At 46.4% G+C, this 15,599-nt stretch overlaps 1 protein-coding gene across 2 annotated transcripts in view; it reads left to right on the forward strand.

Moving 5' to 3' along the window:
- LOC121566853 (glutamate receptor ionotropic, kainate 1) overlaps positions 1-4,281 on the forward strand; it is a 103,856-nt gene extending 99,575 nt beyond the window's left edge. For both annotated transcript variants that reach the window (XM_041876738.2, XM_041876739.2), the window contains 2 exons: positions 2,138-2,363; positions 2,694-4,281. In XM_041876738.2, coding sequence (XP_041732672.2) covers positions 2,138-2,363; positions 2,694-2,983 — 516 coding nt within the window. In that variant the 3' untranslated portion in view covers positions 2,984-4,281. The remainder of the gene's footprint in view (positions 1-2,137; positions 2,364-2,693) is intronic.
- Positions 4,282-15,599: the final 11,318 nt, after the last annotated feature.

A 15,599-nucleotide genomic window follows, 5' to 3' on the forward strand; every position in this document is an offset into this window, starting at 1 on the left:
GTAGGACCTCTGGGTGATGACTTCCCTATATCTCCTAGCCAGCTTACTGTAGGACCTCTGGGTGATGACTTCCCCTATATCTCCTAGCCAGCTTACTGTAGGACCTCTGGGTGATGACTTCCCCTATATCTCCTGCTGTGGGACCTCTGGGTGATGACTTCCCTATATTTCTTAGCCTGCCTACAGTAGGACCTCTGGGTGATGACTTCCCCTATATCTCCTGCTGTGGGACCTCTGGGTGATGACTTCCCCTATATCTCCTAGCCAGCTTACTGTAGGACCTCTGGGTGATGACTTCCCCTATATCTCCTAGCCAGCTTACTGTAGGACCTCTGGGTGATGACTTCCCCTATATCTCCTAGCCAGCTTACTGTAGGACCTCTGGGTGATGACTTCCCCTATATCTCCTAGCCAGCTTACTGTAGGACCTCTGGGTGATGACTTCCCTATATTTCCTAGCCAGCTTATTGTAGGACCTCTGGGTGATGACTTCCCTATATCTCCTGCTGTAGGACCTCTGGGTGATGACTTCCCCTATATCTCCTGCTGTAGGACCTCTGGGTGATGACTTCCCTATATTTCCTAGCCAGCTTACTGTAGGACCTCTGGGTGATGACTTCCCCTATGTCTCCTGCTGTAGGACCTCTGGGTGATGACTTCCCCTATATCTCCTAGCCAGCTTATTGTAGGACCTCTGGGTGATGACTTCCCTATATCTCCTGCTGTAGGACCTCTGGGTGATGACTTCCCCTATATCTCCTGCTGTAGGACCTCTGGGTGATGACTTCCCTATATTTCTTAGCCTGCCTACAGTAGGACCTCTGGGTGATGACTTCCCCTATATCTCCTGCTGTGGGACCTCTGGGTGATGACTTCCCCTATATCTCCTGCTGTGGGACCTCTGGGTGATGACTTCCCTATATTTCTTAACCTGCCTACAGTAGGACCTCTGGGTGATGACTTCCCCTATATCTCCTGCTGTGGGACCTCTGGGTGATGACTTCCCCTATATCTCCTAGCCAGCTTACTGTAGGACCTCTGGGTGATGACTTCCCCTATATCTCCTAGCTAGCTTACTGTAGGACCTCTGGGTGATGACTTCCCCTATACAGTATATCCTAGCCAGCTTACTGTAGGACCTCTGGGTGATGACTTCCCCTATATCTCCTGCTGTGGGACCTCTGGGTGATGACTTCACCTATATTTCTTAGCTAGCCTACAGTAGGACCTCTGGGTGATGACTTCCCCTATATCTCCTGCTGTGGGACCTCTGGGTGATGACTTCACCTATATTTCTTAGCTAGCCTACAGTAAGACCTCTGGATGCATAGAGCAGATTTAATCAACAGAGAGAGATTTAAACACAGCTGTCACGCTTGCCCAGATGATTGGAGGAAGGGAAATACAGGCAGGAATTTAGGCTTCACTATAAGCAACTGAACAGGCGTTTCCATACCAGTGTGAAACAAGATATCTCTGTCTAATATGTTTTTAATATGAACACTGTGTACAATAACAAATCCAGCAATGTGGAGCAATGCACTTTATATAGATACTTTGATATCAGAGAAGGGATTTTCTCATAAACAACTGGACATTTGCCTGTCCATAGCAGTGTAACCATACGTTCTGTAATCAGACATATTTAATATTCCACCAGTCTAAAATAACACATCTCTGTCCAATATGCCAGATTTTTAATACTGACATGTAATATCATCATTGTGTACTAATATCAATAAATGGATTAATGTGGGGTCATCGACTTTACATAGATACTTTTAGATTGTCTCTAAGCAACTGGACAGATGTTTCCATAACCGTGTGAAACAAAAACATTTCTGTCCAATATGTTAGTGCTGTCTGATGCTGACCACTAATATCAACACTGTGTAAAATATCAACAGACCCAGAAATATGGGGTAATGCACTTTATATTAATACATCTGAAATGGCTGTAAAAGTCTGTTGTTCAGTTATTCCTGTGAATCTGCATTGAATTGACGATTTTGGCATTAAAATTCTCCCCTTTTTTACTTTTCCTCAGAAATCTAATCTCCACCAATAAAACATGTGCCTGTTATTATTGCTGTTTTTAAAAAGGAAACAATGCGTTGTCGTCGTTGTTGTCCATTAGAAATCCAAGATCTCCACCTATGAGAAGATGTGGGCGTTCATGAGCAGCAGGAAGAACACCGCTCTGGTGAAGAACAACAGGGAGGGGATCCAGAGAGTTATGACCACAGACTACGCTCTCCTCATGGAGTCCACCAGCATAGAGTACATCAGCCAGAGGAACTGTAACCTCACGCAGATCGGAGGCCTCATAGACTCCAAGGGCTACGGTGTAGGCACTCCCATAGGTAAGAACCGTGGACACGGGGAAAAAACACTTTGTGTGAATTACCGTCCCCTATCACATCTGAGTGCGGACATGCTAGAGGAAACACGTCAAGGCTGCCCTCTCTCTCCCCTTTGCTGTTTTTCTACCCAGAACCACTCGCTCATGCTGTCCGTCAGTCACCAGATATGCACCAACGTTATTCACTTCATGCTGATGATGTGCCACGTAGCTAATTTGTTGGGCAATGTTGCTCATTTGTGACCTATGTTTTACCTCATGGCCTGATAATCTTCACTACATTTAGCTCTAACACTAAGATCTCATCCCCCCCCTTCATCTACCCCCCCAGGCTCCCCCTACAGAGACAAGGTGACCATCGCCATCCTGCAGCTCCAGGAAGAAGGGAAGCTCCACATGATGAAGGAGAAGTGGTGGCGAGGGAACGGTTGTCCTGAGGAGGACAGTAAGGAGGCCAGCGCCTTGGGAGTGGAGAACATCGGTGGTATTTTCATAGTGCTAGCGGCCGGACTGGTTCTCTCTGTGTTTGTAGCTATTGGAGAGTTCATTTACAAATCCAGGAAAAACTTGGACATGGAGGAGGTGGGTGTGGGGCAGTGTGAGTGGCACAACAAGTACTAACAGAAGGAAAGGTGCTCCCAAGACTGTTATGATGGACCTCCTACATACAGTAGGGTTGCTGTGGACCTTATACACACAGTCAGTCAGTTGCTATGGATATTATACAATACACACAGTCAGTCAGTTGCTATGGATATTATACAATACACAGAGTTATACAGTTGTTACTGACCTTATATAGACACAAGTCAGTCAGTTGCTGTGGACTTTCTACATTACAGTACACACATTCAGACTGTTATGGACCGTATACACAGTCAGTTGCTATGGACCGTATACACAGTCAGTTGCTATGGACCGTATACACAGTCAGTTGCTATGGACCGTATACACAGTCAGTTGCTATGGACCGTATACACAGTCAGTTGCTATGGACCGTATACACAGTCAGTTGCTATGGACCGTATACACAGTCAGTTCCTATGGACCTTAAACACACAAAGTTAGTTGCTTTTATGAATGTTGTTTTCTTGTCAAAGGACAACTTGTTTCATCAGGCCAACTTGTTTTTCATCAGGACAACTTGTTTCATCAGGCCAACTTGTTTTTCATCAGGACAACTTGTTTCATCAGGACAACAGTTTGGATGTGGGGAACTGCAGTGCAACAATCACACACAAATTACTTTATTGTAGAGTAGGCCTAGTGTTTGACGTACTTTTGATTTAGATAAAAATGAACATTTTTATTCCTTTATTGGCACAATATCTTATTTATAACGAGAGGCGGTTGGGTTTTAGGGAGGCACGCCACTTGACTGTCTTGTCCTTGACTGTTTTTCGCAAATCAAATGTTATTTTTGTCATGACATGATAAGTAAGGGATGAAGGTTTCACCGGAGGTTAATACGCACCATTACTGATCTATAACTCGTTGATTACATTTACTGATCTATAACTTGTTGATTACATTTAACTAATTATTAGGTATGAGGATATTATGTTTTGTTAGCAAATTTTGCAAATTTACATCCAGGTATTTGTACAGCATAACTGTATGGCTTCTTCTGACCACCATTGCTTGTATTCATATATATGAAAACATCTGAATGATTGTATGTGCGTGTGAATGAGTTTTTTTTCCAATCATTTAATGGATGAGAGACCCCTTGAGACTTTATTCATTAAGTTGCTTTCATTGTGTATGTTTTATTATTTGCTTTTGCAACATTTGATGTTCATGAAAATGCATGTAAAAGTTTTGTCATGTTGGCCTTGTTTGTGAATGACTAAAGTTATGTTGAGAACATTACTTTCTTTCTTCGTTTGTGAATGACTAAAGTTATTTTGAGGACATTACTTTCTTTGTTTGTTTGTGAATGACTATAGTTATGTTGAGGACATTACTTTCTTTCTTTGTCTAATTTCTTTCTGGCTCCACTGATTCTGTTTCGATCCTTTCTGTTATTGTGCATGCAAGGCCTTGTCTTTCTAGTCATGGGATAGAAAGCTGATCATCACACGTACGCTTTTGGTTCCAACCAGGAAGCAGTTTGTGTATCCGTAGGTTTAGACTAAGGAAATCTCCACCAGATGATCTGAAGTCACATGTCAGAGCTCTTGTTGTTTCTGGGATTCATTAAAGTGTCTCATACTAGGAGTTTGGTAGGATCAGTTTTTGCCTTTTTAGATCCCAATGAATAAGACTACATGGAGAGGAGGCGAGGGCTGGTCCTGGATCAGCCCTCCTACTCTAGGAAGCTTTATGAACACGGGAGCAGATGTTTTATAAAGGAGGCAATCGCCATCCAGAGGATCTGAAGTCATTTCATTTGTTGCGGCTGGCTGTCTGCAGATGCTGAGACACTTTAATGATGTTTACATATCTTGCACTACTCATCTCAAATATGATTCGATTTGATGCTAGGTATACCAGACCTCGGTTGAGCAATATTTCACCTTAAGCTGTTTGCACACCTGCCACAACAAATGCCAAGAGAGAGTTGACAGAGCTTATGACAACCTCACAAATGTTATAACACACAGGATCATTTAGGTAGTGAGTAGGTGATCGTATAAGCAGACATCTGTAAGTTAAATAATGTTACGTCGGTTGATTACGACAGCTTTACCTTGGCAGGTGACAGAGCCTTGGCAGGTTGTGAGACGACTTTAATTTGTTGAACCCTGATTACATTTTCTAGATTGGTTGATCCACCAATGGTTAATTATCGTGACGCAGGAGTGGATCATCCATGCATTCAACTGTCCTCTTCCATTCCTGATACTCTTCCGAGCCTAAGTAAGGCTGGAGAAAAAAAAAACTACAGAGTTATCCTCAAATACTTCAGGCTTTATTTGGTGACAGCACGTTGGTCTCCTCACCAAACTGTGTGAGAGTAAGCTCAGTAAATAATGTTCTCATTATTGAGTGGATTTTAATGGGACTATCTCAGACACCCGCTCTTAAGCTTCGTCCCAAATGGTACCGTATTCCCTACATAGTGCACTACTTTTGACCTAAGGGGGGGGGGGGCCCTGTTCAAAAGTAGTGCACTATATAGGGAATAGGGTGTCATTTGGGATTCACATAAAAGCTGCTCAGTCACTGGGACCGACTGTCACATCACACAGAACGGAGAATATGAGTTCTCTCTCTCTCTCGCTCGCTCTCTCCCTCACCAAAAAAACCTCAGGCCTTTGTGTGTGTCTTGATTTACATAACGTTGAAACTAGAGCCTGAAGACAAAGACTATCAAAGGGACTGTCCTTGACTTCACAGGGAGCAGCTGAAATTATATAACATGCAAATCAATAACAGATCTGGAGCTGAATCAATCTACAGTGTATATTAGATAGTATCAACTACTATGTCACTGTCTATGCAAATGCACTTCGTATCAGATCCCCAAAAAACACATGGAAGTTTTACTCTGTTCCACTGGAACAACACAATGACAAGACCTTGATCATTCTGTCCAAAGGAACGTCCAGTACCAAAGTAAGATGCTTATTTTGACCAAATCGTGCAAACATTATTTTCTTTAAACAGCTGTTATGTACACTACATGACCAAAAGTATGTGGACACATGCTCATCGAACATCTAATTCCAAAATCATGGGCATTAATATGGAGTTGGTCCCCCCTTTTGCTGCTATAACAGCCTCCACTCTTCTGGGAAGGCTTTCCAGTAGATGTTGGAACATTGCTGCGGGGACTGATGCCACAAGAGCATTAGTGAGGTCGGGCACTGATGTTGGGCGATTAGGCCTGGCTCGCAGTCGGCGTTCCAATTCATCTCAAAGGTGTTCGATGGGGTTGAGGTCAGGGCTCTGTGCAGGACAGTCAAGTTCTTCCACACCGATCTTGACAAACCATTTCTGTATGGACGTTACTTTGTGCACGGGAGTATTGTAATGCTGAAACAGGAAAGGGCCTTCCCCAAACTGTTGCCACAAAGTTGGAATCACAGAATCGTCTAGAATGTCATTGAATGCTGTAGCGTTAAGATTTCCCTTCACTGGAACTAAGGAGCCCGAACCATGAAAAACAGCTCCAGTTCATTATTCCTCCTCCACCAAACTTTACAGTTGGCACTATGCATTCGAGCAGGTAGCGTTCTCCTGGCATCCTCCAAATCCAGATTCGTCGGTCGGACTGCCAGATGGTGAAGCGTGATTCATCACTCCAGAGAACGGGTTTTCACTGCTCCAGAGTCCAATGGCGGCGAGCTTTACACCACTCCAGCCGACACTTGGCATTGCGCATGGAGATCTTAGGCTTTTGTGCGGCTGCTCGGCCATGGAAACCAATTTCATGACGCTCCCGACGAACAGTTCTTGTGCTGACGTTGCTTGCAGAGGCAGTTTGGAATTCGGTAGTGAGTGTTGCAACTGAGGACAGACGATTTTTACATGCTATGTGCTTCAGCAATCGGCGGTCCCGTTCTGTGAGCTTGTGTGGCCTACCACTTTGCGGTTGAGCCGTTGTTGCTACTAGACATTTCCACTTCAAAATAGCAGCACTTACAGTTGACCAGGGCAGCTCTAGCAGGGCAGAAATTTGACGGACTTGTTGGAAAGGTAGCATCCTATGACGGTGCCACGTTGAAAGTCACTGAGCTCTTCAGTAAGGCCATTCTACTGTCATTTTCTTTCACTTTCAGTTTCACTTACTTAGCTAGCAAATGCAGCTGGCTAGTTTAGTTACTCAAACACCCGGCTCAAACAGAGGGATGCTATGTTAGCTAGCTGGCTATGACTATCCAACACAACACTGGAACTCTTCCAAGTCAAGGTAAGCTTTTGGTTTTATTAATTTATTGCCACCGGGGCCCGCCGGTGTAACTCCTTACTGACTATACACTTTAGCGTTACTGCATGATTGTAGCGGGTTTAATAACGCATTAGTTCTATTAGCTATGTTGACTAGGACGTTAGTTTAGCTAATATGGGGACAACAATGTAGGCTGTGTGTAGTGGTTCTGACATGGTTTGGCTTGGAAAGGTTTTTTCGCCTGGTCACATACAGCTGATGTGTTCTTCACAAACGAAGGAAAAAAGGTGAGAGGAGGAGAGTGCATAGAGGCTAGAATGAATACAACATGGCTGCTATGAAAGTGAACTGAGTTTATGCGTGATCAGGGGTGTATTCATTCCACCGATTCTGTTGAAAAACATTTCTTAAATGGAAGCAAATTAAACAGGGATAAAAATACCTGAATTTGTCCAATAGAAACTCTTGTTTGCAACTGTTGGACTAATGATTACACCCTAGATCAGCTAGATGCAGGCAAGAGTGTGCGAGGCGGTACTGAATGTGTCACTGTCTGTCATCTCAAATTTTTCTCTCGACCTGTGTGCACCTACGTTGTAAACTTTAATTCATAGGCTAGGTTGTAGCAACTTCATGATGGGTACAGGGAAAATTCGAGTATCATGTAGTTGCCTAAACCTATCGATGTTACATTGAACTGGATGAATGGAATATGAATGACAGTCATCCAACATGCTGTAATAGAAATAAGGCCATGCTCATTTTTTAAAAATCGTCCTCCCTCATCATAAACAGCACTGACCGCCACTGGTATACACTGCCAGTCAAAAGTTTGGACACACCTACTCATTCAAGGGTTTTCTTTATTTGAGAGAATGCCAAGAGTGTGCAAAGCTGTCATCAAGGCAAAGGGTGGCTATTTGAAGAATCTCAAATATAAAATATACTGTTTATTTGTTTAACACAGCAAAGCCATATTATATGATGAAGAAATCTGAGGCCCAACTGTGCAGACGATGATGTGGCGCGCAACCATTGGTTGGCTGTGTGCAGCGCGACTGTAATGTAGTCGGCCTGGAACGCAGCCAGTACCCTGTAATGTAGTCGGACTGGAACGCAGCCAGTACCTGTAATGTAGTCGGACTGGAACGCAGCCAGTACCTGTAATGTAGTCGGCCTGGAACGCAGCCAGTACCCTGTAATGTAGTCGGACTGGAACGCAGCCAGTACCTGTAATGTAGTCGGACTGGAACGCAGCCAGTACCTGTAATGTAGTCGGCCTGGAACGCAGCCAGTACCCTGTAATGTAGTCGGACTGGAACGCAGCCAGTACCTGTAATGTAGTCGGCCTGGAACGCAGCCAGTACCCTGTAATGTAGTCGGACTGGAACGCAGCCAGTACCCTGTAATGTAGTCGGACTGGAACGCAGCCAGTACCCTGTAATGTAGTCGGACTGGAACGCAGCCAGTACCTGTAATGTAGTCGGACTGGAACGCAGCCAGTACCTGTAATGTAGTCGGCCTGGAACGCAGCCAGTACCCTGTAATGTAGTCAGACTGGAACGCAGCCAGTACCTGTAATGTAGTCGGCCTGGAACGCAGCCAGTACCCTGTAATGTAGTCGGCCTGGAACGCAGCCAGTACCTGTAATGTAGTCGGCCTGGAACGCAGCCAGTACCCTGTAATGTAGTCGGCCTGGAACGCAGCCAGTACCCTGTAATGTAGTCGGCCTGGAACGCAGCCAGTACCCTGTAATGTAGTCGGACTGGAACGCAGCCAGTACCTGTAATGTAGTCGGACTGGAACGCAGCCAGTACCTGTACCTTTCTTCCTTCCACAGGAGACTTCTGACTGACAGAGTTGACTGCTGTTCTCATCGCTGTAGAGGATTTTTCTAAATAAAAACATGCATTTTGCTTTAATCTCTCTGTATGTCTGTCTGTCTCTCTGGCTCTCTCTCTGTGTCTCTGCCTGTCTGCCTGTCTCTCTCTCTCCCACATCCTATCTTCTTCCAAAACAGGAGGAGTGTTCATCGTCCCTGATGTCTCCATCTCACCCACACACTAACTGGATCACAGTACTATATAAACTGAACAAAAATATAAACGCAACATGTGTTGGTCCCATGTTTCATGAGCTGAAATAAAATATCACAGAAATGTTCCATACACACAAAAAGCTTATTTCTCTAAAATGTTGCTCAAAATGTTGTGCACATCCCTGTTACATCTCCTTTGCCAAGATAATCCATCCACCTCCCTCTGCAACTGGATCCTGGACTTCCTGATGGGCCGCCCCCAGGTGGTAAGGGTAGGTAACAACACATCTGCCACACTGATCCTCAACACGGGGGCCCCTCAGGGGTGCGTGCTCAGTCCCCTCCTGTACTCTCTGTTCACCCATGACTGCATGGCCAGGCACGACTCCAACACCATCATTAAGTTTGCCGACGACACAACAGTGGTAGGCCTGATCACCGACAACGATGAGACAGCCTATGGGAGGAGGTCAGAGATCTGGCCGTGTGGTGCCAGGACAACAACCTCTCCCTCAACGTGACCAAGACAAAGGAGATGATTGTGGACTACAGGAAAAAAAAGAGGACTGAGCACGCCCCCATTCTCATCGACGGGGCTGTAGTGGAACAGGTTGAGAGCTTCAAGTTCCTTGGTGTCCACATCACCAACGAACTATCATGGTCCAAACACACCAAGACAGTCGTGAAGAGGGCACGACAAAGCCTATTCCCCCTCAGGAGACTAAAAATATTTGGCATGGGTCCTCAGATCCTCAAAAAATTCTACAGCTGCACCATCGAGAGCATCCTGACTGGTTGCATCACCGCCTGGTATGGCAACTGCTTGGCCTCTGACCGCAAGGCACTACAGAGGGTAGTGCGTACGGCCCAGTACATCACTGGGGCAAAGCTTCCTGCCATCCAGGACCTCTATACCAGGCGGTGTCAGAGGAAGGCCCTCAAAATTGTCAAAGACTCCAGCCACCCTAGTCATAGACTGTTCTCTCTGCTACCGCACGGCAAGCGGTACCGGAGTGCCAAGTCTAGGTCCAAAAGACTTCTCAACAGCTTCTACCCCCAAGCCATAAGACTCCTGAACAGCTAATCATGGCTACCCGGACTATTTGCACTGCCCCCCCACCCCATCCTTTTTACGCTGCTGCTACTCTGTTAAGTATTTATGCATAGTCACTTTAACTCTACCCACATGTACATATTACCTCAACTACCTCAACTAGCCGGTGCCCCCGCACATTGACTCTGCAACGGTACCCCCCTGTATATATAGCCTCCCTACTGTCACTTTATTTTACTTCTGCTCTTTTTTTCTCAACACTTTTTTTGTTGTTGTTTTATTCGTACTTTTTTTGTTTAAAATAAATGCACTGTTGGTTAAGGGCTGTAAGTAAGCATTTCACTGTAATGTCTGCACCTGTTGTATTCGGCGCATGTGACCAATAAAATTTGATTTGATTTGATTTGATTTGACAGGTGTGGCATATCAAGAAGCTGATTAAACAGCATGATCATTACACAGGTGCACCTTGTGCTGGGTACAATAAAATGCCACTCTAAAATGTTTGTTTTTTTGTTACACAACTCAATACCACAGATGTCTCAAGTTTTGAGGGAGCGTGAAATTGGCATGCTGACTGTCAGGAAGGTCCACCACAGCTGTTGCCGGATAATTTAATGTTAATTTCTCTACCATAAGCCGCCTCCAATGTCCTTTTAGAGAATTTGACAGTACGTCCAACAGGACTCACAACCACACACCACGTGTAACCACGCCAGCCCAGGACCTCCACTTCCGGCTTCTTCACCTGCGGGATCATCTGAAACCAGCCACTCGGACAGCTGGTGAAACTGAGGAGTATTTCTGTCTGTAATAAAGCCCTTTTGTGGGGAAAAAATAATTATAATTGGCTGGGCCAGCTCCCTGGTGAGTGGGCCTATGCCCTCCCAGGCCCACGCTCGGCTGCACCACTGCCCAGTCATGTGAAATCCATAGATTAGGGCCTAATTAATTTTTTTCAATTGACTGATTTCCTTATATGAACTGTAACTCAGTAAAATCATTGAAATTGTTGCATGTTGTTTATATTTTTTGTTCAGTATATTACAACAAGGAGAACAGAAGCGCTGTGTCCCAAATGGCACCCTATTCCCTATATAGTGCAATACTTTTTACCAGGGTCATCACAAGTAGTGCTCTATGTAGAGAACAGGGTGCCATTTGAGATGGAACCCTACCCTACAGAACCCACTGTGGATACAGCCAGCAGAGACCTGGCCCACCCTACAGAACCCACTGTGGATACAGCCAGCAGAGACCTGGCCCACCCTACAGAACCCACTGTGGATACAGCCAGCAGAGACCTGGCCCACCCTACAGAACCCACTGTGGATACAGCCAGCAGAGACCTGGCCCACCCTACAGAACCCACTGTGGATACAGCCAGCAGAGACCTGGCCCACCCTACAGAACCCACTGTGGATACAGCCAGCAGAGACCTGGCCCACCCTACAGAACCCACTGTGGATACAGCCAGCAGAGACCTGGCCCACCCTACAGAACCCACTGTGGATACAGCCAGCAGAGACCTGGCCCACCCTACAGAACCCACTGTGGATACAGCCAGCAGAGACCTGGCCCACCCTACAGAACCCACTGTGGATACAGCCAGCAGAGACCTGGCCCACCCAACAGAACCCACTGTGGCTACAGCCAGCAGAGACCTGGCCCACCCTACAGAACCCACTGTGGATACAGCCAGCAGAGACCTGGCCCACCCTACAGAACCCACTGTGGATACAGCCAGCAGAGACCTGGCCCACCCTACAGAACCCACTGTGGATACAGCCAGCAGAGACCTGGCCCACCCTACAGAACCCACTGTGGATACAGCCAGCAGAGACCTGGCCCACCCTACAGAACCCACTGTGGATACAGCCAGCAGAGACCTGGCCCACCCTACAGAACCCACTGTGGATACAGCCAGCAGAGACCTGGCCCACCCTACAGAACCCACTGTGGATACAGCCAGCAGAGACCTGGCCCACCCTACAGAACCCACTGTGGATACAGCCAGCAGAGACCTGGCCCACCCTACAGAACCCACTGTGGATACAGCCAGCAGAGACCTGGCCCACCCTACAGAACCCACTGTGGATACAGCCAGCAGAGACCTGGCCCACCCTACAGAACCCACTGTGGATACAGCCAGAAGAGACCTGGCCCACCCTACAGAACCCACTGTGGATACAGCCAGCAGAGACCTGGCCCACCCTACAGAACCCACTGTGGATACAGCCAGCAGAGACCTGGCCCACCCTACAGAACCCACTGTGGAAACAGCCAGAAGAGACCTGGCCCACCCTACAGAACCCACTGTGGAAACAGCCAGAAGAGACCTGGCCCACCCTACAGAACCCACTGTGGATACAGCCAGCAGAGACCTGGCCCACCCTACAGAACCCACTGTGGATACAGCCAGCAGAGACCTGGCCCACCCTATAGAACCCACTGTGGATACAGCCAGCAGAGACCTGGCCCACCCTACAGAACCCACTGTGGAAACAGCCAGAAGAGACCTGGCCCACCCTACAGAACCCACTGTGGAAACAGCCAGAAGAGACCTGGCCCACCCTACAGAACCCACTGTGGATACAGCCAGCAGAGACCTGGCCCACCCTATAGAACCCACTATGGATACAGCCAGCAGAGACCTGGCCCACCCTACAGAACCCACTGTTTCGTATTATGTTGCCTTACAACCTGGAATTAAAATTGATTTTTTTGGGGTTTGTATCATTTGATTTACACAACATGCCTACCACTTTGAAGATGCAAAATATTTTTTCTTGTGAAACAAATAAGAAATAAGACAAAAAAACAGAAAACTTGAGCGTGCGTAACTATTCACCCCCCCAAAGTCAATACTTTGTAGAGCCACCTTTTGCAGCAATTACAGCTGCAAGTCTATTGGGTTATGTCTCTATAAGCTTGGCACATCTAGCCACTGGGATTTTTGCCCATTGTTCAAGGCAAAACTGCTCCAGCTCCTTCAAGTTGGATGGGTTCCGCTGGTGTACAGCAATCTTTAAGTCATACCACAGATTCTCAATTGGATTGAGGTCTGGGCTTTGACTAGGCCATTCCAAGACATGTAAATATTTCCCCTTAAACCACTCAAGTGTTGCTTTAGCAGTATGCTTAGGGTCATTGTCCTGCTGGAAGACTGAAACAGGTTTCCCATCAAGAATTTCCCTGTATTTAGCGCCATCCATCATTCCTTAAATTCTGACCAGTTTCCCAGTCCCTGCCGATGAAAACATCCCCACAGCATGACGCTGCCACCACCATGCTTCACTGTGGGGATGGTGTTCTCGGGGTGATGAGAGGTGTTGGGTTTGCGCCAGACATTTTCCTTGATGGCCAAAAAGCTCAATTTTAGTCTAATCTGACCAGAGTACCTTCTTCCATATGTTTGGGGAGTCTCCCACATGCCTTTTGGCAAACACCAAATGTGTTTGCTTATTTTTTTCTATAAGCAATGGCTTTTTTTTCTGGCCACTCTTCCGTAACGCCCAGCTCTGCAGAGTGTATGGCTTAAAGTGGTCCTATGGACAGATGCTCCAATCTCCGCTGTGGAGCGTTGCAGCTCCTTCAGGGTTGTCTTTGGTCTCTTTGTTGCCTCTCTGATTAATGCCCTCCTTGCCTGGTCCGTGAGTTTTGGTGGGCGGCCCTCTCTTGGCAGGTTTGTTGTGGTGCCATATTCTTTCCATTTGTAATAATGGATTTAATGGTGCTCCGTGAGATGTTCAAAGTTTCTGATATTTTTTTATAACCCAACCCTGATCTGTACTTCTCCACAACTTTGTCCCTGACCTGTTTGGAGAGCTCCTTGGTCTTCATGGTGCCGCTTGCTTGGTGGTGCCCCTTGCTTAGTGGTGTTGCAGACTCTGGGGCCTTTCAGAACAGGTGTGTATATATACTGAGATCATGTGACAGATCATGTGACACTTAGATTGCACACAGGTGGACTTTACTTAACTAATTATGTGACTTCTGAAGGTAATTGGTTGCACCAGATCTTATTTAGGGGCTTCTTAGCAAAAAGGGGTGAATACATATGCACGCACCACTTTTCCGTTATTTATTTTTTAGAATTCTTAGAAAACAAGTAATTTTTTTCATTCCACTTCACCAATTTGGAATATTTTGTGTACGTCCATTACATGAAATCCAAATACAAATCCATTTAAATTACAGGTTGTAATGCAACAAAATAGGAAAAACGCCAAGGGGGATGAATACTTTTGCAAGGCACTGTAAATACATTTGATTTGATTTACATTTACATTTACGTCATTTAGCAGACGCTCTTATCCAGAGCGACTTACAAATTGGTGCATTCACCTTATAGCCAGTGGGATAACCACTTTACAATATGTTTTTTTCTTTTCTTTTTTTTTCTTTGGTGTGGGGTAAGGGGGGGATAGAAGGATTACTTTATCCTATCCCAGGTATTCCTTAAAGAGGTGGGGTTTCAAGTGTCTCCGGAAGGTGGTGAGTGACTCCGCTGTCCTGGCGTTGTGAGGGAGCTTGTTCCACCATTGGGGTGCCAGAGCAGTGAACAGTTTTGACTGGGCTGAGCGGGAACTGTGCTTCCGCAGCGGTAGGGGGGCCAGCAGGCCAGAGGTGGATGAACGCAATGCCCTCGTTTGGGTGTAGGGACTGATCAGAGCCTGAAGGTATGGAGGTGCCGTTCCCCTCACAGCTCCGTAGGCAAGCACCATGGTCTTGTAGCAGATGCGAGCTTCAACTGGAAGCCAGTGGAGTGTGCGGAGGAGCGGGGTGACGTGAGAGAACTTGGGAAGGTTGAACTGGTCCTCTGTAGCTCATCTGGTAGAGCACGGCGCTTGTAACGCCAAGGTAGTGGGTTCGATCCCCGGGACCACCCATACACAAAAAAAAAATGTATGCACGCATGACTGTAAGTCGCTTTGGATAAAAGCGTCTGCTAAATGGCATATTATTATTATTAACACCAGACGGGCTGCGGCATTCTGGATGAGTTGTAGGGGTTTAATGGCACAGGCAGGGAGCCCAGCCAACAGCGAGTTGCAGTAATCCAGACGGGAGATGACAAGTGCCTGGATTAGGACTTGTGCCGCTTCCTGTGTAAGGCAGGGTCGTACTCTCCGAATGTTGTAGAGCATGAACCTACAGGATCGGGTCACCCGATTTGATCAAGGGTGTCTGTCCTTCTGCCTGTATGTCTGCCTTCTTGTCTGTCTTCCTGTCTGTCTGTCTGTCTGTCTGTCTGTCTGTCTGTCTTCCTGTCAGTCAGTCTGTCTGTCTGTACAGACTGTCACTG

Source organism: Coregonus clupeaformis, chromosome 5, assembly GCF_020615455.1.
Source record: "Coregonus clupeaformis isolate EN_2021a chromosome 5, ASM2061545v1, whole genome shotgun sequence".
NCBI classification, from domain to species: Eukaryota; Metazoa; Chordata; class Actinopteri; order Salmoniformes; family Salmonidae; genus Coregonus; species Coregonus clupeaformis.